This window comes from Camelus ferus, chromosome 3, assembly GCF_009834535.1.
Source record: "Camelus ferus isolate YT-003-E chromosome 3, BCGSAC_Cfer_1.0, whole genome shotgun sequence".
Taxonomy (NCBI): domain Eukaryota; kingdom Metazoa; phylum Chordata; class Mammalia; order Artiodactyla; family Camelidae; genus Camelus; species Camelus ferus.
In genome coordinates this window covers 51,201,763-51,228,287 of record NC_045698.1, presented here as the reverse complement: position 1 = coordinate 51,228,287, position 26,525 = coordinate 51,201,763, and the positions used below count along the sequence as shown (strand labels likewise).

Genomic DNA, 26,525 nt, shown 5'->3' with positions numbered 1-26,525 from the left:
ATCTGGGATCAAGTGGGGTCGGATTGCCTCAGCTCCGGGCAGACACCTCTCTCCCCACAGCTGTGACCTCTGGGGCTCTCTTCCTTGTGGATCAAGCCTGGGTGCCCGGAGACAACCAGCACAGAGCCAGGGCCTCCTGAGAGAAGGTCGGCTCCCAGGACAGGGCCGAGGCCAGAAAGCCCCGTTTTGTGGTTGTCGCTATGCAGGGGGAAGGCCTAGAAACTGAGCTCCTTCAGGAGTGCGGACGAGGGAGCCACAGACAACCAGGGGAAGGTAGACAGCTGAGGTCATGCTTCCTAAGGCCCATAAGCGGGAGAAGAGGGGGCGCTGCTGTCTGAGGGGCGCTGCCGGCCGCACGGAGGTATCCCTGCCTGCACTATGTACGGACCTAATCCTACTGTATGTGTGGGTCTAACACACTTGCATTTCCATACACAAACACAGCGCCCACATGGGCCCCTCAACTGGTAGAGTTTAAGAGTTGGCTCTCACCCTCCTTGGCCAATCACTGGAGTGATCTTCACATGCTGTTGGATGCTGTCCCCCGATTTCCGTCTGGCATAGTAAACCCCCTGCCACTCCTACACAGACAAAGAGAGCTCTTCAAGTCCTTCCGTGCAGGCTTAGAGCTGCTCCTACAGAGGGTCTCATCCAGTTCAGCAATAAAGTTCCCACAGGCTTTGTTACATTCCACACAACACTGCTCTCTAGCTGCACCCACTGTGACGCTGATGACACGAGGCTCACGGTCACGAGGCATAAAGACCACAAGACCATGAGTCCAGCGCCAGGCCGCCACCCCTGGGTTCCAGGATACCATGAGCAGTGGGTGAAGTTCCCGCCCTCAGCCCTATGGGCGTAGTGGCACCAGGTCCAGTTGCCTCCTTTGAGGTCTTTCTTGAGATCTTTACAACAACCTGTGAGCTTGTTATTGTCATCCTTAATTTACAGATGGATAAACTGAGGCTCAGAGATGCTAATTAATTTGCCCAGTGGATGATATGATTATAAACGTGTATCTCTTTACTCTCCTCAAAGCCAGTCGTCTTTTACCATCCTATGGGGCCTCCAGACATGATTTCTCTGGGTTTAGTCTGGCTCCTGGCAGTTTCCATGGATAAGGCAAAGAGGGCCATGAAGATTCCTGCTGTGTCTGGACCCTGGGGCACTGGCTGGGATGAAGAGCCCGGTGACCTCAGGGCGAGTCTATGGCACCCCCACTATTTCTGGGAGGGAGTGGCTGAGTCAGAACCTGAGACTCTCTGCAGGCTCTTCTCACCTCCACACTCACACAAGATGGCCAGCTGGGGGCATACTGGGGTCACCAGAGTGTGGCAGTATTCTCCTGGCAAAATTTTTTTGGAGTACTTGACAATATCCTGCTTCATTTTCAATCTCACTGCCCCAATTTTTCTTTTATTAATTTTGGCCATCATATATAACCCAAATCTACTTTATTCCTGTACAATGGTGCCTCATTAAATGAATACCACGCTTATCTAACTACTTCATATCAGAGAAAGCATCTGAATGCTTAAGAGAAAGTGCACAGGCAATTCCAGCTCTGAGAGCAATACTCCTGTGGAAGGAAGGGCTTGAGGGGAGATGCCTATTGCATTCACACCACTGCCTTTATCTGATGGGATGCAGTGGAGGCCGCTGGACAAACTGATGGGGTAGGGAAGAGCAATCTATACATCTCTGTCAAACTGTGATGAGTAAAGAGAACAGAAGAAGAAAAGCTGACCGAAAACTGGGCCTATAAAACATGTAAATACTGCTATTAAATACTCCTAGTCCCCCAAACACTGGGTAAACTAAAAAACATAGAACAGCTCTCTGGGTGGAACTTTGCCCAGAGATATGTATGATATTCCAGCAATGACAGGTGGGATATAGTCACGTGAAGGAAGGAATTTCCTTGTATAAAATCATCAGATTCTGCATCATCATGATAAGCACCAGGTTCGCTTGATATCCAAAATTCACTCAAAATCTAATTCACTTTGCATACATAAAAATTTTTAACTTAATTATAACAGTATTCAAGAAGCCAATCTTGAAGACATCAAAACTCGAAGAGCAAAGCACTGGGGAGGAGTCTCTGGACTGGTTTGGTCTCACCCACCTTGCCCTTCTTGATGCAGGTGTTGATGGTGTCGAGAAGGTCTGCCCGGTTCTTATCGCTTTTGGGGAGCTCAGCGAGTTCTTTCCCCAGGAGCTCGCCCTTGGGGTAGCCCATCATCCTTTCGAGGGCTGGGTTGACATACTGCGAACGCGAAGTGGTTACAGGTCAGGGGGGTCTGACAAGTGCCCTGCAGGAACGCTGAGAAAATGTGCTGAAATCTCAAGTTCCCTGGGCGAGTGCTCATGCTGACCAGTCCCCCGATCCAAGCGCCAGGGGGTTAGCTGCCTCCCTCCTCATCAGCCACACGCTCATACAACTGCCATCCCAGCTCCCTGGGCCCTCTGTGAGATGGGAAGAAATTCACCAGCAGAAAAAGAGTGAGAAGCCTTTACCTAGCAGTTCCAGCCTCTGGTGGGCATATTCATCACTGCCCACAAAATAAGAAAAAAACAGAAAAAAAGAACAAATAAAAATTAACTAGAACTCCACCCAACAGATTGTGGCTTCTTTTTGTCAAATCTCTACAAGGCAGCAATTTGACCTTTCATATCTAGATATTAATAGATGAATAGATAATAGCCACTGTCTATTAACCAATGCAAGGCTTGGGGACACTTCCGGTCTAACTGAACAATTGATTCAGTTAAAAGGCTTGGGCAGGAGGCAGCCCTTTCAGTGCTGGGCGCAGCCCATGAGTGAGGAGGGGCTCTCTCCACCCCTAACCCAGCACATTCTGGCCAGAGATTTCTTTCCAAAACTCGGCCCAGAACCCTGGAATTTACAGCCATCACCTTGGCTGGCTCTTGGCTCCTGTCCCCACCCTCCAATTTCTTCTGAGTGGAGGGGACAAGTGATGAAGAATGTGGGGGAAACGTGAGTGCACTGCATCTAGGTCATGGATTTCTTTGGGCACGACTGACATCCATCCATCTGCTGCTTCAGAAAACAGTCTTGTAAACTGATCACTCTTGCCCTCCACAGTGATGACAGCAGTGAGGAAGGAACCGGGAAATTCAGGGACACTGGGGACCTCCTGTCTTGGGAACACAGCTTCTATTAACACAACTGACCCCAGGAGTATGAGGGGCTGGGAGGCTGCTCTGGGGTCCTCGGCACAAGGCGTTATGGGGGTCACTGAAGAGGAGGGGTAGTGATGCTGTCTTTGCTGATCTCCTATCACTTCCATGTGGTGGTCCTCAGATCCCTGCCTGGGCGGGGCAGCAGGCGTGACCCCTGCTTGCCTGGTCGAGTTCAGCCCACAGCTCCCGGGCCTGCCCTGCAATGCTGCTCAGCCTCTCACTGCTGGGCCCTGGCCCATGAGCTCTCTGCTTAGAAAGCCTGCCCCATCTCCTTGTCTCGTTAACTCCAACTGACCCCTCTCCTGCTCCAGCCAGCTGTCCTTGATCCCCTTGCCCAGTCTGAGTTAGTGCCACTCCTACCACTCCCACTCTCTCCCGTGCAGGCTTTGAGTGATTTACTACACTAAATCTCAAGTTTGATTTTTCCCGTCTCTCCCCAGTAGACATGAAAATCCTCAAGGGCAAAGGCTACTTTGGATTTGTCTTTGGACACTCAGCACTATTTAGTGACTATCTGATGAATGGATTTGAGAATGCGTTGTTTTCCATCTTTGTTGGCTAACTTCTCCTATATGTGTTTATTCGGCTTTTGCTACTAGGTTGTAGATGTGGATAGAAATCGTGGCCCTTTGTTCACGTTAAGGTTCCTGTCCCCTCGCAATGCAGTAGGTACTCCAGGACAGGGACTCTGGGGCCAAGGCACCCGAGCTCAAATCCTGGTTTGTCCATCACTAGCTACATGACTGTGGGCAGGTTACTTATCTTCTCTGGTCCTCTGTTTCCTCATCTGTAGAATGGCTACAATAATGGTACCTGGTTCATTGAACTGTTGTAAGAAATAAATGAGTATGTGTAAAATGGTTAGTACTGCATCTGGCACATGATAAGCACCATGTAAGTGTTTTAAAGCAGATGGATAATTTCGATGGAAGGATGGGTAGATGGATGGATGGATAGGTAGATATTGTTCCTAAATTTTAAGTGCTACTGCCTGACCTCTGAACATCTGCACTAAGAGGTACATGCCCTGGGAAGTGGCATTGCTCCGAAGAGGACTCCGGTGTTGAGTGAGAACATGTATGAAGTAGCTCGTTCATGACGACCTATCTTAAACTCCATAGCACAAAGGTCATTTTGATTTCCCCCTTACATATAACATCCTCTATTCAGCTTCTTCCTCCTTGCTTTTGTTTTGAGTTTTGTATTCAGAATGCTGGTGGGTTTGTAAAGGGGTCTAAAAGCGTTCCCCAAGAAAAAAACCTGCAATCAGTATAGTTTCCCTTGCAATACAGGGACTCCCCTTCCCAGACTCCCACTGTCCTCAGCCCCTGCTCCTTCCTGTTCACAGTCGAGGCTGGCAGGGGATTCATATCATGCGACACCATCACTGTGTCACCTCTCCCAGAGACAGAGGTTTCTTAACCATCAGGTGCTAACTGTAGAACGAAGGGCTCAGTTGCCTGTTAAAGGAAGGTCTGCAAGATTACCAGTGGGGAGGGCTGGTAGAGACCAGAGATGCCCTTCTCCTCACCACTAACACCACAACCCGGCTTCCCTGCAAAAGAGGGAGGCGCAAAGCTAACGTGTTTCATGAACAGACCATTCAGGTCCAGATACAAATCGGGGAGCTGTGGGATTTGTGTTTGGTCTATAAGGGAAACGTGTGATTTCTCTAGGGTTCAGGATGCAGATTTGCAGGCAGGTGGCCCAGTGACAGGTAGCCTTCAGATCCATCTCATGGGACAGCCAGAAAAACCAATTCCCAAAATACAGCCAAACAGGGGGCCAGGTAGGAAGGCCCTGGAGTCAGAAAGACAAGGCTGGATGTTCTGGTTCCAATATTTACAATTGGGACTTTCCTTGGAGAAGTCCCTTGGCCTTTCTGGGCCTCAGTTTCCCCATCCTGTATGATCAAGCACTTATGCCTCTTTCCTAGGATTCCTGAATGGAGACGAGATGTCCTCACAAGTGTGATGATGACAGGGCCCAGGTGGGCTACTGATGTCACTGACTCCGTGTGAGAGCAGGGTGTGCCTGTGTGTGCAGGTGGGGGAGGGAGGTCTCACCGTGTGCTGGACACTGTCCTTGGTCTCTAGTGATGGTACCAAATGAGCCTCACACTCGGTGCAACTATGGAAACCAAGTGCAGGCAGGCTACAGCCCATCAGTGGAAAGTCTACATTTCAGAGCATTTTTTAAGAGTAAACATCTTATCTTCCGACAAACAATAAGAAATTTGTTTAAACAAAAGTTTGTCTGCTATATACATTTCCTTAGGAAGATGGCTTTAGTATTATACAAGAGTGTTTTATAATTGGAACACCAAGTGCAGGGAAATAGATGAGGACCACTGAGAATATTCTGCTCCCAAAGGCTACTTACTTATAAGCATTTACTCTACCATTCTGACATACTTCTGTGTAAATAATCTCTCACCAGATAGTCTAAAGACTTGGCCCCATCTCTGTCGAAGAAATTGCAGGTCCTGATCTGAACTAATTTTTATTCTTATTGAATATCTAATTCTTAGCTTCGGTCTACCAGATTTCCTTGCACACTTTGATGTTCCTTTCAACAAAGAAAATGTGCTGAAATGTGAGAATTATGGCAAAGAGCTTGGAAAAGGGTGGCTCAAGCTTGAAAGGCTCTATCTTGGCGTCTAAAGATATGAAGTATCATCATACCTGGATCACGTGGTCATCACTTGTTATTTCTATGGCTTCATGACAGTGGTCTAATGCTGTAAACACTGAATTACAGGCCCTGAAAGCGGCAAAAGAGTAATGTTAGTTCTGCTAGAAAAGCATTAGCATTTCATCTGTTAATTTATCAAAGTAAACAGTTCCTCAGATTCATTTAAAACCATATACCCCTCAGTATTATGTTTTGGAAATAAAAAGAAACCTAGTCTTTCAAAGTAAATGAGTAAAAAACAGCATGTATTTCTATGTATATGAAAGAGAAGAACGTAATACAGCAATGTCTTCATGGATCATGGCACAGACCACACATGTGCTGAATAAAACCTTCATACTGACACACAGAGCAAGGGGGCAGGAGACAGCCTCGGATGTCCCCGATGTTCTCTGTCAACGACATTCTTCTGTTCCGTTCACAGTGTGGTCATGGAGAAGTCAAGTCCCCATCAGCTAGGAAAACCGAATTAAGCCTAAATTGGATCTGAGGTATTCTGGCCCTCTGCAACAGACACAGAAACATTTGTTCTCCTTTCTTCTGTAATCCTAGACAAACAAGCCTTTATGGTACTTTGCTTTCGGCCACACCCACCAGCGCGATGAAAGGCAGATACAGAATTCCCCTTGCCCGGTCAATTGTATAGCTCTCCAGGTGGGCACTTTTCTTGGTGACCTAACTTGTATATCTGGAATATTTGAAATCATTTCAATTTCTTGGTTAAACTTTTAACTACCTTCCAAATCTACAGCACCTCCAAATACAGTAAGTTATTTACTCTCTAACCCAGCAAGCACTGTGGCTAGTTACTAGAGCTTTGTTATTTGTGCTGGCTGTTTAAAGACTCCCAGCAAAGGCTTTCTTACACATTGCCTCCATTCTCCAAAAAAATGTTAACTGGATTGATGCTTCTTCTTATAAAACTAACTCTTAAAATGTTATTTATTTCTCTATTTCTAAGGCATCTAACTTTGCCATTGTGTTCTGAACTGTTTACTAGGGAGAGGACAGAAAAAACTGGGTGAAATCTGGTTCAGGATTTTGCCAGTTATGGGACCTTGGGCAATGTTCTATCTCTGCTGGCCCTCAGTTTTCTTATCTATAAAACGAAGATAACATATTTTACAGGTTGTTTTAAGACTCAAAACAGATAGTTAATGTAAGGCATTTCTCAAAGTACTAGGGACAATAGAAGAATTTAACACTTGGTACTTATCATTCGTGAGATGTCAGAGTAATATTTCTTTGTTCTCTAAAGCTTTCAAAGGCTGTTGATGAAAAGAAAAGTGCATCATAACCTATCTTTTCTCATGAGTGTACCTGAAATATCAGACAAAGAACTGCTTCCAATGGCAGCCAGGAAACCTGCCCAGGAAGTGAGGGATTTTAGCCCGCTGTGGGTCCCAGCAGTTGCAGAGATGAAGACACGGGTGTGGGAGGGTGAGTGAAATACGGAATCATGACGTAGGTGAGTGGAGGAGAACGCAAACCTAACCCAACTGAGATCCCTCACGGGTGCAGGATGTTTTCTTACTTAAACGGATCCAGTCTATCTAATGTGACCCGTATACTGTCCTATTAGCATTGCTGCATTTGTAAACATGATCATTTAAAATCTGAGAATAGAAATAGGACTTTATAATTGTTAAAGTCATCACTAAACTACCTCTCATGAAGAGGCAAAAGCTAGTCTTAGCAGAAGTTTTTTCCAGGCGCCTGGGTCTAGAACCTGACTCAACACCACAGGAAAGTGTTTCCTGTCCTCCAAAAGTATACAATGTGTGGGCTAATTCCTTAGCTTTGGGAGCTGGATAATTAAGCGCTAACACATTTTATCAAATGATAAATTCCTCTCTGGCCCAAGTATCTTCTTAAAGTACTTGTGTGGCTCAATTAAATATGTAAACAGCTCCTTCAGAGTATGATTGTTCTTGTCAATTCAAGAGGCTGCCTTCACACAAGATCTTAGCTCCAAATGCCAGCATTTATCTATTAGATGCTGACTGCAAAGCACACACTATCCAGTGAGTATAATGCCCAGTGGGACAAAGCAGATTCTAACAGTCGAGGTGAGAGTATACTGGCAGGACCAGAGACAATCACTACTGGACTATAATGTTGCTATCTAGGCTTTAAATCAATTTGGTTGATGGTTCTATTTAACTAAACCTGCAGCAAAATGAGGTAATTAATTTGAATCATGTTCCTAGAGTTCAGGAATTTAATCGCTTATATTAATGATTAATACTTGTCATATGGAAGAACGTTAGCTTTATTAATTTCCAGTTCTTGGGAGCCATGGAACTCTGCACCTCCAATGTGTTTTTACAGCCTTCAGGTTGAAAAATTGGAAAACTGGAAAAAGCACAAGGGCAATGGAACCTCAGCCTGAAAACCCACGTAGTGCAGGGGATGTAACCATTTCCCCCTTTATCATCTTAAAGGGCCGTAAAGTTCCAAGGGGGAAAAGGCACACATCACAGGGACCCAGGCAGAAAGTCTACAAAGAACACAATGGTAAGATGGGGTGCAGAGCGGTTTCAACTGAAAGCAGGATGCCTGGATTCTACTCCAGCACTGCCACCGACATATGGGATAGCTATGATCATACCAAGTCTTCCTGGCTCTCAGTGTTTCCTCTGTCAATTGTGGCTGGGGTGGCTGGGTTATGAAACCTCCTGTGTCCCCACTAAAGGCACTCTCTAACCTCTACTCAAACAAAATACCACCCGCCCCGGCCCAGACCCACACACAGAGGCTGCCCATAACACGAGTAGGACTGGGCAAAGTGGTGGCATGCAGGGAGAAGATTCTGAACACAGATCAACATCCCCGCAGGGGTGTGGGAGTGGCAGGGAGGGGACCACGGACTTGCCACTGGTCAGCACCATTCCTGGGCATCGATGCAGCAGGGGCTGGTTACTTGAAGCCACACAGCCCGGTTTTGACTCCTGTAACGCACCGGCTGCCCCGCAGAGCCCATGTGAGGATAAAGTGCTCCATAAACATCCGTTGGTAACAAGAGATGTAGTGTCCCATGGAACACAAAGTCTTGCCCATCAGAAACTGATTCTTTCTAAAACTGAAGACTGCTACTGTCTCAAGACTTGGAATAAAACAAACATGATGATTCAGGTGTAATTCCTAGATTACAGGTGTCAGATTGCCTAATGATGAAACGATAGCTCATCAGCTCAAACTCCCAATAAATAGCCAGATCCTGTCTGTATTTTGGTTAACACAGTTCTTTTCATGAAAAAGAAGCATGAGAACATAAGAGATAAATGGTCATCAGTTAGCCTGGATTTCCCTAGAAATTCCCCATTTCATGAATTCTTCTGTTCAGTCAAGGAATTCATCATATGTACTCAGAAATGTGACTTCGTTCTATCTTTAAACATTATTCTTATATAATGGAATTTTTAATTTAGGTATTTTATGTTTGATCACACGTCTTTTTTTCTTGGCTAAGTAAATATGGTTGCCAATACATGAAGACCCGGACAGAAGTGTCTGCCTTCAACATCATCCCTACAGTACAAACTGTCCTTGCAGAATTCTAGTAATGCCACATATTTAGCTGCAGCTGGGGGTGGAATTTGCAGGGGAAAGTATTATATAATTAGACTATAATTATTCTGGCATTGTATAATAAAGAGCCTCATTTTCCCTGTCTGTATCAAGTGACAGTGTTGCCTGCCAGCCTCTGGGGTGCAGGTAGATTCTTCAGATGTCCCTGAATGCCCTAGGGAGCTGGGGAGACCATGGATGGGTCACTCTCCCCGCTATCCACTGAGCCCAGATCTTGAACTCCCAGGGAGAGCCAAACCACACACACACACACGCCCTACTCCTCCATAAAACGGGCAAGAAGTTAAAGGCAGCTGAGGTACAACCAACCAAAAATAATCAAAAGAAACTGACCACGTAGCCATCCTCTGGCTCCTCCTGGAGAGAGAACCTGCCTTCCCTTCCCCTCTGCAGGGGCTGCTCCTGTGCTGGTAGCTCATGACTTGAAAGAGATGGCTCCTCGCCAGCCAAGCTTAAGCTGGCGTGGAAGGTGAGAAGATCAGTGTTCCAGGCAAACCCATCTTCCCGGGACCACTGCTGCCTGGGCCAGTCCATTCGCCTGCTTCACACTGATGTGTATTCACAACCTGAGCCTTTTCATGATGACCTTTACAACAGGCCAATGCCCCCAACCAGCTCCAGGCACCGAGGAGTGAGAAGTTATGGGACTTACACAGTGTTAGGTACTTAGAACCCTGCCGAGTTCTGAATCTGATGAGACCTTGAAAAATTTTCAGTGCCCTGACTCTAAGCAGATTTCATCAACACGATAAGCCAAAGCCCTTTCTTTTAGCTCTCTTGCTGGCTGCTTTATTTCAAATTGCCAGACCTGCCTTTGCCCCACTGACCGTGGACAAGGCGACTTCTGACATCTTACATGTGCCATCACGTTTAACATTGCCTAAGAAAACTAGAGCCGCCATTTAAAATAAAACAAGGGAATTCCCTATCAGAGCAATAAGGTGGCTGCTGTTCATTTTTGTTGTAGATACCACACGATTAAAGAATTAAACCAAAATGAAATCCCTTTTTTCTAATTCTATGTATTGCAAAAACATCTAAAATAAAAGTATAAATTCTTTTTACCCTCAGTAAAAGCAGCTGAAACCCCTAGGAATAAAAACAATTAATGTACAATTAAAAATCAGACATTGCCAGTAGTAAAGGCAATGTGGTTTTCTTAAAAAAAAATTCTATGAAGTTCTCTGAAGCTAATAAATCATGGTTACAAAGAAACCAAGGGGATTTAACTTACATTCAAAAATCTTTGGCAATATCCTTTACCAAAGAATTCCAACTGGTTTGAGATTCTTCTTTAATGCTTTCTTGCCTAAGAAAGGGACTGTTTATCCCCACATCTTGTTTCTTAAAGCTCTCTATCCACTAAAAAGTGACCTCCCTAACCAGGATGAACCCCAGAAGAGCCTACCTCTGTGGGTCCGTGCCAATCCATTTTGTTTCCAAGGAACAGAGAATGGCCAAGAAAAATCAAGTTTAAAAGGGGTTTTGTTCTCTTTGAAGGCAAATTAAGTAATCAAGAAGTATAAGCATTGCAATGAGATGTTATCTCACTTACTTTCTCACTGAGCCTGAAACCAACGTGACATCTCAGTTGGCCCAAGACCAAAGCCAGGGACCTTCTGGCTTCCTATAGGCTGGAGCCACTTGGGACTGGCCTCCCAGGGGCCATGGACTGGGAAGAGCCTCTTCTTTCCCCTGCTCCCTCTCTGTGCAAAGCAGGCCGGTTGAAGAAATCAGGGCCCTGTCCTGAGAGCATGCTAGAAAGGACCTGAGCAAAACCTGGCATGAGCTAGAACTCTGATATTCCAAGATATCCCAGAAGCAGAGCATCCCACTATCCAGAGTTCCGGTCAGCCACCAGACACTCAGAATCCCATCCCAGCTGTGAGCACCAGAGAGAAGCTTGCTCTTAAAGCACTGGGTACTCATGAAGAGACTTCAAATCAGGGGCCACCAACAGGCCTCCTGAAACTGCTAACATGGATGCATAGCAATGATCATGGTTAGCATAATAAATACATCCATTGGTTTGCTCCTATCCATAACAATCCAAGGAGGAATTTATAAATGTTGAAAGTACTAAGTAGAAAGTGAGCCTCAAAAGGCTATTCTTAATCTCGATCTAATTGTACAGCAGTTAAACAGTACTTCTCCTAGGGTATAATTTTAAAACTGCTGCAAATAGTGGAAAATATTATCAAAAGGAGAAGTGCTTCCCATTAATTTTATTATACCAAAGGGCTCCCAGTTTAGACTCTGCCGTTTACCAGCTACCGTTACTTGTTTAACAGCTTCAAAATCCCGGGATCCAGCTAAGAACCTGTGAACCTCAGCCTAATGACAGACAAGTTTTTCTACAGAATCGTTAACCTCACATTCATCCTATTTTGCTACATACCTTAACTTGAACTGTGAGCGAACTTCCCCATGTTCTATTTGGATCAGTTCATTATAGCAAGCAATTATGCTGTTATTCTCCATAAATCTCTGGAAGAAAAAAGCAAAGATAATACATAAGACATATACAATTACTTCTTAAGTAATCAAAGAAGCTTAAGAGTTTTTCCCACCTCAGATAACTGTTACATAAGACAACTAGTAGGTAAGATGAAATGAAATAAAACAGTTGTCAAGGTGTCTGAAATGCTTGTTTAAATGTATAAGAAACAACAGAACAATTAATACTGGACACTTTATAACAAAGGTGGGAAAAACTTCATTATGAACACTCACAGGGAAATAAACACACAAGGGCTAGAACACCTCCCCGACTTTGTTTATTACTGAAACTCCTGTGCTTTCTGTTGCACTAAGGAAAGTCTTCTAAAACCTGACCCTGGACACGCTCAGTGTGTTCCACATTATGAGCGATATCTTTTGAGGGGGGAGGTCTGTCTTTGCTTCCTCTTCATCTAATGTGCTCTTGTCCCTCATACACACACACACACACATCCCTAGCGTGGATAACATCGCCCTGGGGAGCACCTGCGAAGCCCCTGACTTTCCCTGTGCCTCTTGTCCCCACTATCCCGGGGGAAGCTGGGAAGGGCTAAAGACAGAGGGGAAACCTCGAACACACAAAGGAAATACTTTCTATTTACAAAGCAAGCTTAAACATGTCAGGTATGGGCTGAGCTTCTGGATGGGTGGAGATTGTGGGTCAGTCTATAACTGAGCTGAGTGGTGTCAGCTGATGCTTCATAAAGCACAAAAAAGGATCTGTGATAAAATACGTTTTGAAAAGGTTGAGATAAACTGTTAGGTTTCTTTCTTTAAGATGGAAACTTTAAAAGTAGACTTCTGTTGTCTGTATCTAACTATAAAAGTAATAACATTAATTTTAAGGTATACAAAACACAGAAAAATATAAAGAAAAAACCCTCAAAATCACTGATAATGTCATAAGCTAGAGATACTAATTTTGGTTTATTCCCCTTAGGCTTTTATTTTGTCTCTGTGCCTATATATATTTTACATGTACATATTAATATCTATAAAATCATGCTGTATTTTCACTTTCATATCTAAGTAATCATTCTTTATGATTCTTATTTTTATTTAGGTCTAAGAACTTCCATTGCAGTGAGGATCAGTCTTCTGTAGGTGATGGTTTTTCAACACTGCAGCACTTTGCATAACTGGCACTCATTGTCTTACAGACTATTTTATTCCATTGCCTTATCTTTTGGGAATTTTCCAGACTAGTTAACCCGTAAATCCAAAATAGATTGAATGAACCAAAAAAGCAATGGTCTTCAAACTTCAACATGCTAAGAACCACCTGGCATTTGTTTACAAATGCAGATTCCTGGGCCCTGCTTCCAGAAACGTAGGCAGGGGTCTTCAGTACAGGACTCCCCCATACGTTTGGATGCGATGTGGCCAATGTGCACTGCACATTCTCGGGGGCGGGAGGAGGAGCAACAGAGTCTTCCCTGATTTCCCAGACTTGACCACAGAAGCCTTTTTGCCACGGACACCTGTTAAGGGCTTTGGGACACTAGTGTTCCATGGAACAGTTTGGGAAATGTGACTCTGGTGGGCCTGGTACAGAGCTGGGAGTTAAACACCAAACACATGCATCTTGACTTGGTAAGAGAATGAACTATGCAAGTGAGTCATTTTGAGCCTGTCTGCTCTGCAAAAATGGAGAGAGTATCAAACCTCTCACCTGTAGATGAAGATCAAGCAAAGCACCTAGAATGGAGCCAGACAAATAACAAACCTCAGTTCTCCACTCCCTCCTCCGAGGGAAGCCTCTCCAGGGAGGAACTATTTCCAATGGTCAAATCCCCGACATGCTTAGCGCACTGCGTTGCTCACAGTAAGTGCTCCGTAAATACTTGTTGAATGAACTTTAAAGCATCATTACAGGTAGAAAAAGGGGCCCACAAAGACTGACTCCAAACAGCTGCAATTGCCCTTTGCTTAGATGCTCTTCCTAAAAGACTCAGGGTGGACTGAGCACCACACAGCCAGCCACTCATGCATAGCTACAGAGGCTTCAAGGGGAGCTGCTGTGGAATATGTGATGGTACAACGTGTTCCTGGATCCCCACTCAGGGACCCAGAGACTGAAGCGCTGGCCAATTAGCTAGCAACGCAGAGCTGAGTTTCAGCAGATGATTTAATACAATCAAAACAACTCAGAGATGGGAAACGACTTTACGGAAGGCAAGGAGAATAGCTGGCATATTTGGAAGAGTTCTTGGGTAGAAAGTTGCCAGAGACAAAATTTTGCCCAAAAAAGGAGACCAGCCACCTGGAGAGCAGCCTCAGCTGACTCTGTGCCCCAGTAACTCAGGACCGGAAGGAAGCCTGGTAGGTTCAGTGTGCTTCTCTCCGCAAGAGCCCCAACTCCTTGGGGCACTCTGACCTAGCTGGCAAAAGGCCTCGATCAGACCCAGCACTAAAAAACACCCAGTGGTCCCTGACAGGTACTGTTTTTCATGCTTCCACAAAGGGCCTGATTCACTGTGGATGACTGCAGAAAGCAGCACCCTATCTGGACAGGCGGAAATGAAACCTTCTAGAGCAGCAAAGAAAGGTTACAAAATGAATTTAAAGGAGATAAGGAACCTTCCGTAATAAATTTACTTAACATCGTTTGCACTCCAAGGGCGCATGTGTTTCTCTGAAGGTTTTCTATGAGTAGACCTGCAATCTCAGCCCCTCAGATTAGATGCTACCACTCCAAACACCACCAGCCTCCATAGGGTTGGCTGGAGGTAGAATCACTCAACTAAATGTTGAATTCCAAAAGGATACTGGACAGCACCTACAGCGATGGGGGCTCATTGCAAGAACCTACAGTGAGTCACGCCTTCTCCAAGATAATGGGAAACCCTCCATGCTTACATTCCAAGAGGTCCTGCCTCAGACATGGAGGACAGTGCTGGGCTGGGATGCGTGGGGGCTCAGCGTTACACAGAAGATCTATGAAAACTGAATAATCAAGTCATTTCTCAGAAAATGAATAAGTAAAGAGGTCCCAGCCACAAGGCTTCAGGGACGATTTTTCTTTTGCAACTGTCCATTCCAAAACTCAGAAGCACTGCCTTATGCATTCTCATAAGCACACAAGAACGGCATCCAGAACCAAACGCCAGCCTCTGAGAGATGTGATGGGACAAGAGGAAAGTGTTAGGACAGTGAGCGACATTGCTGACTGGAAACTTTCATTTCTATCACCATGGACCATGGCGCTACCTGGAATGTTTTATAGAACACCACTTCCACACTACAGCACACAAAAAAAAAACTGCATCATATAGGCAATTTCCACTTCTCTGTGGTCAACAACAAAGGAGATTTTTTTTTTTGAACCCAGTAGCAAAACACCATTGCTTAAAGCACCCAAAGGAGTTTGTATAATTCTCAAGGCACTGGCAGTCTGCTATTTTTGAAGGAAAAGGAGGCAATCACACCATCTATTTGAGACTTGGATTATTCTTATCAAAAGACCTTAAGATACCAGGCAAACCTAGTTATTTAGTTCATTGGTAAGTCTCAGAGTAATCAATCTTAATCTTCTAGTTAAGTATCAGTGTTATTCACGTAGCTGTCAATGAATTTTTCTCTGCTAATGTTTTTGGTTTAAACCAGGAGTTCACAAGATACTACAAGTTACTTGCTTGAGTTTAAATTATCAGCAAAAGTTGCATAAGTTAACAGTGGATCTCCACTCTCTTTTTCCCCCCAAAGGATAATCTTTTTTTTTTTTTTAAAGTAGGAGACATTTTTTTAAATAAAAAAAAAAAATACAAGCATATAAAGTGAGGTCCTCCATGATTTCTCTGTAAGGATTTGTTTTCTTTTAATGTTATGAAATATATTTCCTTAAACAATATGCTTTGATTATCTTTTTCCAACCACCTTTCTCTCTCTCAAACTGACTCCATCATGTTCTTTTCGGTTTCATGCACAAAGCCTCGCCTCCAACCAAACCTTCAGACTGTCCATGAGATATTGGGTAGGCCTACTTATTTAGTGTAAGTTTCCTTGGAGTAATCAGTCTTCAAGTTGAATTTCAGGGCTAGTCATGTAGTTATCACTGAGAATTTTTCTCTGCTGATATTTATGGTCTCAAAGAGGAGTTCATGGGATGCTGCTGCTGTCATGGGCCTATCCCAGGTGATAAGCTCTGGCTGAGCCTAATGAACACGGAGCCCTGGGTGCTGATTTGGTGGACTAACTATATATAAATCACACGCACACACACACTAACTGAATGGACCGATTTAAATGAGATTACTTTGGGACTACAGAATTTTGACCTGATATAATAAATTTTTATGCCATTACATATCTGTAGCTAAGATATATGAAGTTATTAGAGAAAAGGAAAAACCTTGACTAGAGGGGAGCCATTACCATCCCAGGAGAACAGTTACTTCCTTTCCCTCACAGTCCTGGAGCTTCACGCCTGGAACAGTTATGCTCGGCTGCTTGGTTAAGGTTAGGTGTCTGTACCTGGGCGGGGGGCGCTAGTTCATCTTCTACGTACCCTGTTGAAGCCTTCGTGCAGAAGAGGGAGGACTGAGGCCTCTTCACAGTCGCCTGATCTGCAGCAAAGCAGAAAATGGGGTCACTTAGCAAATGCAAACCAGGACCCTCATGCTGAAACATGGACAGAGTGATGAGGCGAGCAGGGCGTCGGCTCTGAGAGTGACTTCTTGACCACACATGCCCACGGAGCGTGGCACCCTTCAGTGACCGAGACTCCCACACCCGCCTTCAGATGCAAATAAAACACCAACAGTAGAGGGAACTTGAGCAGTGTGCATGAGGGAAAGCACCACCACATACACCTGAGAGCCCTCCCCAACTCTGGGCTCCGGGGCAGCTGGAGCGAAAGTCCCACAAAGGGGCAGGAGGCACAGTGCTCATCCCAGAGACCACTGTCCTCCCTGATGTCCGAAAACCTTCTGGAAGCACAACTCCCACTCCAAGACCTAGGTGGGCCCATCTCTCAGTGTGAGGAAGGCAAGTGGCCACCACAGGCTGTAGCGCCCCAGGGCCAATGGGGAAGAAGTGGCATCACGAAAGCCAAGTTAGAGGGGAGAAGAGGAAGCAAGAATTGATTATTGTCACTCATGTCATGGGAAGGTTTCCTACATGGAGCCTACAGTTTGGTCTCAGGAATTCAGTTTGAGTAGAGGGTGGAGGTCGGCTTTTCCTGAAGTCACGCTGTAGCCACAGTTCCACCTTTATGAGAAACGGTGTCCCCGAGTCAGCCAGCAAGTAACATGGAGAGGGGACCTTAGAAAATAGGGTAGAAAAATGGGATAGTGAAGGTTGGGTGGAGAAGTAGGCAGACAACAGGAAGAGAAACCCCAGGGCTTATCTGTGGCATTCCTTGTAGCCCATTCCTGCCCGACAGGGAGGAGCCGGCTCCCCTACCCCCTTTCCTCCTCAGGAACTCATGATTCCACCTTCTCTGAATGAGAAATCAGGAGAGGCACAAAAAGGGCTGCAAAGGTATTAATAATGTTCTGTGTCATCAGCTGTGTGGCACAAGCTCAGCATTCATTTTATTATCAACTCCCTCATATATGAGATATTTTAAAAATAGGAAAAAAAGTGAAAAATAGTAACAAGACATAGTAAAGCATTACTTGTCAAGGACACGTACACATACACATTTTTGCTGCATGAGCTGGAAAACAGGAAAGTTCTATTCCTGGGCCCATGGAATCAGCCAGGCTTGCGGAAATGCTCTGTGGCCTGGCACCCACTGGTATCCATGTCAAGACTCTTGGACCCTATGAAGATCTCATAATCCCCAGAAGATAAATCCAAGCTGAAGCAGGCTAGTCCCCCATCTCAGTTCCCCTCATTCTTTCCCCTTGAGATCCCGTCTCCTATCAGGAGGGTGAGGTGGTAAGGAAGCACTGGGGCAGTTTCCTCACTTTCCTTGGCTCACAGCCCGTGGCAGGTATCAAAATGAAGAGACTCAGCTCCTAACAAGAGACTGAAGGAACAGCAGGGGAGGAGAAGTCCTTGGTTAGGGCAAGACTTTGAAGCCAGGATTTCCCACTGTCCCAGCACGGCTTTGGAGTGGATGTTTCAAATCTCTCCTGGGCTGGGCCTGCTTGAGGGAGACAGTCTCTGAAATGCTGGCCTGTCAGCTCCTTCATTGCGGAATCTGGGCCCATCACCACAAGGGGCCAGGTCCAGTCGGCACTAGGCCCTAATTAAGGTCTTATTCTCTCTGAAGCTAATGATGGCCATTAAGTGACTAGGACATATTTTGATACTTGCAAAGACTCCAACCATTGTAGCTGTCCAATCAATTTTTTTCCTTCCAGGTCTTTTATTCTAAGTGCTGGCCATTTCAGACAATAAACACAGCAAGCAGTTCCTCATTCCAGTCTCGTACCTACAGCTAAATCCCTCTTTCTTCATTCCAACACTGGCCTGCATCCAGCTGCCCTGCCTCTAACCACGTAACAGTCCCAATGTAAACTGCACAATCCTTTTCTTGCAGTGGCCTTGGCACCTCTGCTCTCGTGCTACAATTTGCTTCTTCTTAAGGGAAAAAAACAAGCATTCTCCCATCTCTTTTCTTCAAAAGAAAAACATAAGCTGGAGCCGTGTTCTCTCCTGATCTCCTCCTCCCCAGATTTTCTGCTCATTTCTAGCATATGATGAGTGATCATTTTTTTCCTGAGGTGTATGAGTATGAGCTAACAGCGATTAGGTATGATAGAGAGAAAAATGCAGATGTTTCCAGAAACTTGCAAAACAAAGAAACCCCCCAAAGTAAGATCTAAAGTTGCTGAAGCCAAAGACAGCGCCCTTGCCCTGCTAGCTCAAAGACTGGATTACACCAGACAAATGTTTCAAAATGAACAGTACTGCTTCCAGCTGGGGCGGGAGGGGAGCTTACGCTTGTGAAACCACTGCGAGGATCACCGTGTGCTCGGAGGGATTTGTGGCCCGGATCGACCTGCAATGACAAAGCGCCAAGTCAAACCAGGTGACCAGGCCTTGTTATGTTAACTGAATACAGAACCACCTCCTAGTGACAGTGGCACAAAATCCAATGCCCCTCTACAGGAAAAGTCTGAAAACACATGGAATACAACAAAGAAAGATGCCCGTGTGGATTAGGACAATCTCTTTGTGTTTTACTGAAAAAAAAAAAAAAAATTTTTTTTTTAAACTCCCAGGCAATTCTCCAATAGGTAAGAGCTGCCAATTTTCCACTTCAAAAACTGGCAAATTCCACTTAAATTCCATGTTTTCTGATTGAAATTCCACTCTGCAAGAAAATTGGCAGTCCTACAAGTCTCTGGTTATCAGTTTGTACTTGGGGACCTAATTGGGTTGGATCCTTTTTCCTTTTAAAATAGTACATAGTTGAGAAAGTTGACCTTTTAATAAGGATTGCTAGCAGCTGGATATACAAGGGCAGGTTAAAGTGTTAAGAACCGTATAAAGAGCCACCCACATTTTTCGGCTGTACTGTTACTTGTGCTTCAATGCTTTAAACAACTAGGTCACCAACTCGGGCAGAGAAATGTTGTAACATATAACTGTCACTATAATGATATCTGTTGTACTGAGACAACCTGTCTACAATTTGTTTATTCCCTAGGAACTTAACAGGATTAAAATACCCAAGGATATAGATTTCTGAGGTCCATGAGTCTTCTTAGAAAATGTGCTATTCTGCAACTCAGATTCTGGATTATTCTGAACAGGGGTCATGATCTGGATGAACTTTTAGTAAAGGGCCACATACCTGAATCTTAGCACAAACAAGCATGCTTGTTTTGATCTGTCTCCTTGGGCTAGCCTTTCCTTCTTTCAAGATCCCCCAGAAGGGAACCATCACCTTCCAAAACAGAAGGCTCAAGGCTGCTCCTGAGTAATTCGTGAAACAACCTGTATTTGTTTTTCTTTCTAGCTACTGGCATTCCTGCTCCTCTCCCCTTCAATGTGTTTGCACCACTGCTCCCTGAGGACAGCCAGCTCACAGTGCTTCACCTCTCTGACTCCAAATTTTCCTCACCTTTCTCCAAAAACTTACCTTTTCCATGTCCTATTCCTTGAGACCTCACTCTATGTGAATAGAAGGTTCAAGAAAATGACCAGCTGTCATCTTCCTGCAGAGTGAAGTTTCCTTTTTTGCATACATGGTGTTTGAATAAGCTCCTTTGGAGAGAATGCCTTAACTCACTATAGGGAAGCAGGAGTTAGGTCAGGCCCCTCCAACTCCAGCACAGACTACTTCCCAGTTAGCCGTCGCACAGAACAGGTCCCTGAACAGTACCATGAAGCTACACTTATTTCCTACCTGGGAGCTACTGAATTCTCAGCAGAAATACCGGTAGCACCAAATGAGAAAAATGTACAGCATTTCAGAGGTGCGCTCTCACCTGCAGGGAACACTAAGCTCTTCCCACCTTCTTCCAGCCTCTTCTGCCCCAACAAGGTGTCCTGGGTACACTGCTGGGCTGCATCCTGAGGGGTGGGACTTAGGCAAGAGGCCCAGACACATTATGAATGTAACTGGGCAGGAGTTCATACTCGCTCAGCTTCTTTTGAGAATGGCTTCTGTGTTTTGGGTCCCTTCCTGCTGTTCACCTCTCCTCTCTCATTCCTCCAAAGAGCTGGTGTGGCCAGAGGGACCAGGACCCCTTCCTGCTTGAGAGGATTAAGGGGGACTGGGGACAAGCAAGCCAGAGGTCCAAGGAAGCATGCTAAGCTAAGGTCTAGTCTAGCTCCAAAGCCAGGGATCTCGGGCCAGAGACAATAAAGAATGCACATCTGCTGGGGATGGGTCCCCACTCATCTTAGGGAACACATGTGGGCAGGCCAGCACCAGCAATCCTCAACATGATGGGTAACGGTTGGTAAATAAATCAGCAGACACGTAACCCAGCTTCTGAACTGCACAGATGCCTCATTGTTTTCCTGTGCAGCTGAGACAGAAGTTCCTTTATCATGAAACAAAACTACATTTCTTTATATTCAAGGTAGACTACAAAGCTTATCTACTAAAATTGGACCTTTGCCTGAATTAAAAGAATTCTTCCTATCAACTTCTTTTTACATCTGAGGCCTATCTTAAGTCATTCTATATATGCACAAAGAATTGTGGCATTTCTGCCAGAAAATCAATAAGAAGTGGAGACAAAGAAAAAGCAGCCATACTTAATTATAGGGGACCCAATTCTAGCCTGAAAATCATTTTATATATATATTTCTTACTACTAAAAATATAATCCAAATATTTTAAGATACATATTATTTATTAATATATATAATAATTAATTAGGCAAATGTTTCTATGCAGGAAGGCAAGATTATTTGAGACTAGTAAGACATTTTTAAGATAGGTTCCTTAAGAAAATTTCTTCTTTGGGAAACTGAAAATGGTCGAAGACTAGCAGGGCAATGTCTTTAACAAGAAACTTCTTTTAGTCCACTCATTTCTTTCCAGGGTACCAGAGGTTCTAAGAAGCCAGTTCCTTACCTTTCATTTCACTTATTAATATTCAAGACAATTCCAGCTCCATACATAATTGGACACTGCCCTGCTCTAGCATTTAATTAGTGACCTCTTCCCGTCCAGCTTCAAAGCATTCCACTTTTGCTAAACGGATCAGTTCATCCAGAGCTCACTCTGATGACTGCATTTCTGTAGGAACAGGCAAGCATTTCCTCCCCAGAGTGCAAGCATTTCGGTAAACAAGCAGAGGGTGGAGGTGGGGGTTGGATCCCTGGAAGATTTTCTGCTGGTGCAAAGTGGCTGCCTTCCCTCCACAACTGCTGCAGAATCCACCCCTCTGTGTCAGGCATGGAAAAATGTCTATTTCACACATTTCTGATGTTCATTTTGGGATAGAATAATTAAGATTAAAATATCTGGTTTAAATCCAAACCATATCTGTGTAATAAGAACTGTGTGAATTTCAAAGTTATTTTTGTGTGAAATATGAGCAATACTCAAGGGGAAAAAAATACCCTGAAGTTTTCAGTGGAGCCCAGCTCGCACCTCTAAATTCATCGGAACTCAAATGCGGAAACATAAAAAAGGCCGTATGAGGAGCTACAGTTTTCCTCACAGAAATCCATATCTATTGCTTAGAAACATCAATACATATTTTTAAATATTTGAGATGGAACAAAAGACGTCTCTAAATGAATTTCATTTTAAGCTGGTAAGTGAACATTTACCAACATATTAAGATAACTAAGGTACCTGCACACTGCTTCCGCATCGAAGTTTTGAGTTTGTCTGTGATCGATGACAATAATTTCATGATGTTTATCTAGAAAGCATTCCAGGGCTGACTCTGGAGTCCGAGCGATATTGCACCTGTAGCCGGCTCTGTCACAGGCCCACCAGAACCCATCACTCTGACTGTCTTCCTTTGCAAAGATCAGCAAAACCTGGGATACACATACGAAAAAAGAGGATCTTAACAGAAGTTAAGAGACCATTAAAAACAGGCCAACAAGATACTGATTTAAAGTGCAGCCTCTGGAGAGAAGCTCCCTGCATTCAAATCCCAGCTGGTCCACTGATTCAAGGGTGTCTTTGAAAAGATAGTTCATCTCTTCAGCCTACAGCTTCTTGACCATCACACGTGGTAAGAACTGTGCCACAGAAGCGACCTCTGAGGCCTGAGTGAGCACAGAATAGGTGCTCCATCACTCTGCTGCTGGCTGTTGTCCATCTGTAATTTCCTTTTGGCTTTGTTTTTAAATAGACTGAGCAGTGAAATGATAACCGGCCGATCAACACAGGTTTGACTGCGGTGCACATATTCACTTATTTGGTTCCAGAGCAGCTGGTGTTGGCCTCGAAGTACCTGGAGGCCACCTCTCTGAAATAGCACTTAAATCTCTACCCAGCCACAGAAAGGATGGGAACGCAAAACAACCTCAGAGACTAATTCTAACACTAAACACTTCCCCGATCTGGTAAGTGATGATGAAATGTGAAGCAACTGGAGCTAAGGTGAGGAAACTTGCCTCTTTTTCGCTTCATTGAAAAGTGTAGCCCTGCTCCCTTGAAAGAAGGTAGCCATACTTCCCACCACGGTGTCCTCATCAATCCCTGGCGGCCAGAAATCCAGAGACAGCCACACCCGCACTTCAACTTGTTCATTTATTTGTTTATGGTCCATCTTCCCCACTAGAACTGAGCTCCAGGACAGCGGGGACCTGTCTGTCTTGCTCCTGCTGTGACCCCGTGCCCAGCCCCGGGCAGCACTTAACTGCCTGCTCAGTAAGTATTCAGCGAGTGAAAGGTAACTACGTATAGGCTTTCTGCAAAATGCAAAGGGTTTTTCTGTCAATTGGAGTGAGACTACCTCACAGCAATACGTCCAATAAGAATAACATACAATAATCTCAAGATATTGATAAGGCGTTTAATATTCTTCACCATCTACTTCTGGTTTAAACAATTAGGAACACAAATGTGGTTTCTGTTCCTCTAGGCCCGTAGCTAATATCACTCTTCATGAAATTCTGAATGTTTCATTTAAAACCAGAGACAAGACGAACTGTCCAATCATTACCACTACATTTAAAAAATGCTTTACTAATTGAAAATTGACAATATATAGAAAAACAGAAACAAGAGTATAATGAACCTCATGTACCTATCACCCAGCTTCAGCAATAACCAAGTCCTAGCCAGTCTGATTTCAGTTCTTCCCTACCCACTTTCCCAACTCGTACTAGCTTGCAGTCAATCCCACATATCATTTTATTCATATGCATCTGTTAAAGATTCTTTCCTAAAACAAAAAACAAAACAAAAAAACCACAACACAATTTCATACCTAAACCTCTCCAAAAATTCCTTATCATTTCACATCTGAATGTATCATAAATGTCATTTGTTTTACACTGCTTGAATCATTTCCTGTTTTCTCAAATGTCATGTTTCCAGAAGAGAAATAATATTTTCCAGCATGATTTTGACATTTTCTTCTTAACACATGTCTTGAAATCATGTACCAGTAACACATGAGGCAGCCATGCTTATTAAGGGCTCACTCTGGGCAGAGGCCACTCCTCAGTCCAGACTGTCCCCAGAAACCTCAGCCACAGAGCTATTTCCAGGAAGAAATGGGAGGTGGCTCTTTCAAGAGAAGTGGAGGGCTCAGGGGGAGCTCTTGATAGTGAAAAGAAAGCCTTCAAATGAACTGTTAACAATAGAGCTGCAATGAAAAAATTAGGCAGAATGAACTGGTTTGTATGAAGTCACTAGCCCTTTACTTGATGTGGCTATGGTTTTGCATGAGAAGCTCAATATGCAGAGCCTAAAAGTCAGAAAAGGGGACAGAACTTCTTGTATCATCTGCCTGGCTGAATTATGGCCTGCCGAACAAGAATCTCAATACTCTGTATTTCCTGTATGCCTCAGTACTTGACTAACGCAGTAAGAACCTAACTGTATTCCTATATTGGACATCGCTACGGATATTAACCTCATATGTCTTACGTGCTTTTAAAAGACTAGAATGTTCCACTTTTGGAAAATAATATCATTATTCAAATATTTCCTGAGCAGCTACTACGTTCCAGATACTGTTTTTAATTGCTTAGAGCAGCCTGATGAACAAAATAAAGACCTCTTGCATTAGGAGTGGAGGGACAAACAATAGGCATAATAAATATGCAAACGATGTGGGATGTTAAAAGCGGTAAGTGCTGGGAAAAACAGCAGGGCAGGGTGAGGGGGTCTGCAGTGGGTGTGGGGAGCAGCATTAAGTAGGGTGAGACGGGTAAGCCTCACTGAGAAAGTGACATGCAAAATACAAGGAAGGAAACAAAAGTCAAGTTGGTAACTGAAGAAAAAGCAGTCTACCAAGAGGGAACAGATCCACTGGCCCCTACAATGGGACGCATGCCTGATGTTTGCAAGGAACTGCAAGGAAGTCAGTGTGACAGAGGCGACGGGGAGCGGGCGGGAGAGGAAGTCGAGGTCACTGCAGAGGGCTAGACTGTCCTGAGGCCTTGCAGGCCATTTTAGGAACGTACAGTGGCTTTCACATGGAAACTTACAAACGAATTGACAGCGGCCACTCATAGCAATCATTCCTTGTTCATTTCTGCATTTCTGATGCATTGACGTCTAAAGCCTTGCTGACCCCTGAGGGCTAGCCAACTCTCTAGTTCCTAGAGATGGCAAACAACTTGTCCAGGATTGCACTTTTCACGTGCAAACCAATCCAGAGCCCCTACCCCTACCACCTCTATCACCACCTAACCCTCTGGACCACTATCCACTTGCCCTAATCACTCTCAGGCCAGGTACCAGACAACTGGGGACAACCCTTCTGCCCAACACTCCTCTGGAATGATTCAAACTAGCCAAACCTGTTTACTTTGCCTCAACCCTTCGCACAGAAACCACAATAAAGGCTCTTGCCCACATCTTCGCCTTAAACTCCCTGCCTCTGATCAAAGGGAGCTTCCCACCGTGGTCCTGCACTGCCTGCCTCCTCCTCTTGGGAACTGGGAGTAACTGACCTTCAGTGACAGTCTCTCCTAGCCTGTTGGCCTCACCCCACCTGAACAAGAATAACATCTACATTTTAAAACAAGAATATTTATATTATCAAAACATTCACTAGAGAATTTCTTCGGGTAGTGCTCAAAATTCTTTCCATTTATAAAAAATTAATTCAGAAAGAATACTTTTCAATAATTCAGCTCCTAAGCAAACTGAAAATCTATGGGAATAAAAAATACATAATTTTAGAGTAAAGTACTGTAGTAATCACCTTTTTTTTTTTTTTTTTTTTTTTTTTGATGACTGCCTATCTCTGGAAAACTGTACTTCCTCTAGGAAAGCAGCTCACCCAAGGAACCAAAGCTGTACTCTCTGTCCCTACCTCCTAGGCCACAGCTGGGCTAGGAATATTGTTTCTGGGAATCTGAAGTTTGAACAGAGAGACACAGAGGCTGGGGATTAGGACCCACGGCTCATTTATAGTAGAAATACTGAAGGAAGAACCTTAAATTCTTCTCTAAATGCTCAGAGATAGCTCATTGCCACCCTTCCTAAGCCATAGATTTCCAATTCTCCCTTGGATTCTGCAAGAAAAAAAATACACTATCTTTCTAATATATTTCTTACTCATTTACTATTTTGTATAAGGCAGTGTTACTGGCAACCAAAGAATATAACCCAAAGAAACTTTACGTGATAAGAGTCTCTCTTCAGATATATCATTCTATGTATCAATATTTAGTTTCTTTGTCAGACATGGCCATTTGTAAATATTTATTGACCATTCACTGAGGTAAATCCCATAAAATGATTTTGCAAAATATATTTTTAAAAATCATTAATAAAAGCATACAACTAAATTTAATTTATAAAGAGTTAAAATAAACTCTTACTTGCTCTAAATAATATGTGGAACATTCTTTCAAAAAATACTTTGGATGACCCATCACACAGCTTGTTAAGAACTCAGAGTAAAAAGCTAACAGAGACAACCATGGTCCAGCTCTGCCCCAGAACCCAAGCAGGGGAGAGACTCAGGTAAACA

General features: G+C 44.2%; 1 protein-coding gene across 12 annotated transcripts in view; it reads right to left on the bottom strand.

The window, feature by feature from the left end:
• The window catches only part of PDE8B (phosphodiesterase 8B), a 287,039-nt gene that overhangs the window by 71,959 nt on the left and 188,555 nt on the right, over nucleotides 1-26,525 (bottom strand). For 11 of the 12 annotated variants that reach the window (XR_004317842.1, XR_004317839.1, XM_032474681.1 and 8 more), the window contains 7 exons: nucleotides 22,208-22,398; nucleotides 18,884-18,943; nucleotides 16,499-16,556; nucleotides 11,891-11,979; nucleotides 5,892-5,970; nucleotides 2,129-2,269; nucleotides 493-581 (listed from right to left, as the gene is read on the bottom strand). Coding sequence is in view for 10 of the 12 variants with exons in the window: in XM_032474681.1 (XP_032330572.1) it covers nucleotides 493-581; nucleotides 2,129-2,269; nucleotides 5,892-5,970; nucleotides 11,891-11,979; nucleotides 16,499-16,556; nucleotides 18,884-18,943; nucleotides 22,208-22,398 (707 nt within the window). In the remaining 2 variants the exon portion in view is untranslated. The remainder of the gene's footprint in view (nucleotides 1-492; nucleotides 582-2,128; nucleotides 2,270-5,891; nucleotides 5,971-11,890; nucleotides 11,980-16,498; nucleotides 16,557-18,883; nucleotides 18,944-22,207; nucleotides 22,399-26,525) is intronic. The other variant, XM_032474645.1, reaches the window with a different exon arrangement.